The sequence below is a fragment of the Tupaia chinensis genome, unplaced genomic scaffold (assembly GCF_000334495.1).
Source record: "Tupaia chinensis unplaced genomic scaffold, TupChi_1.0 Scaffold000146_1, whole genome shotgun sequence".
NCBI lineage: Eukaryota > Metazoa > Chordata > Mammalia > Scandentia > Tupaiidae > Tupaia > Tupaia belangeri.
The window spans coordinates 12905843-12906160 of NW_006159616.1; the positions used below are offsets into that span (position 1 = coordinate 12905843).

The window sequence follows — 318 nt, forward strand, 5'->3', positions numbered from 1 at the left end:
GGAGGTGGCGGTCCTGCGGTGGGGCGGGGGCGGGCGGCGGGGGTCGGGGCCGGGGACCGGGGCGGCGGGGTCCTGCGAGACACTAAACCGATTTTTTCTTCTTCTTTCCTGGTCTTCTTTCTGTGGCGTTCCTCGAAGAGTTTGGGACCAAAGAGAGGAGAATGGATCTTGGAACAGGTACCGACCGGTGGGAACCCAGGGGAGGTTCTTTCACTTTTCTTTCGGTTCTTTTACGGAAGTTATTATTTTTAGCCCAATGAGGTAGCAGCAGAACAGGGGGTGGGGGCTGGCCTGCGGGGGTCGGTGGCGGCTGCCTCC

The 318-nt window shown here is 60.7% G+C and overlaps 1 protein-coding gene across 2 annotated transcripts in view; it reads left to right on the forward strand.

Moving 5' to 3' along the window:
• Positions 1-138: 138 nt before the first annotated feature.
• Positions 139-318, forward strand: part of CASZ1 (castor zinc finger 1) — a gene marked incomplete at its 5' end in the record, with an annotated part of 48860 nt that continues 48680 nt past the window's right edge. For both annotated transcript variants that reach the window (XM_027770636.1, XM_027770637.1), the window contains 1 exon segment: positions 139-177. In XM_027770636.1, the coding sequence (XP_027626437.1) occupies positions 139-177 (39 nt within the window).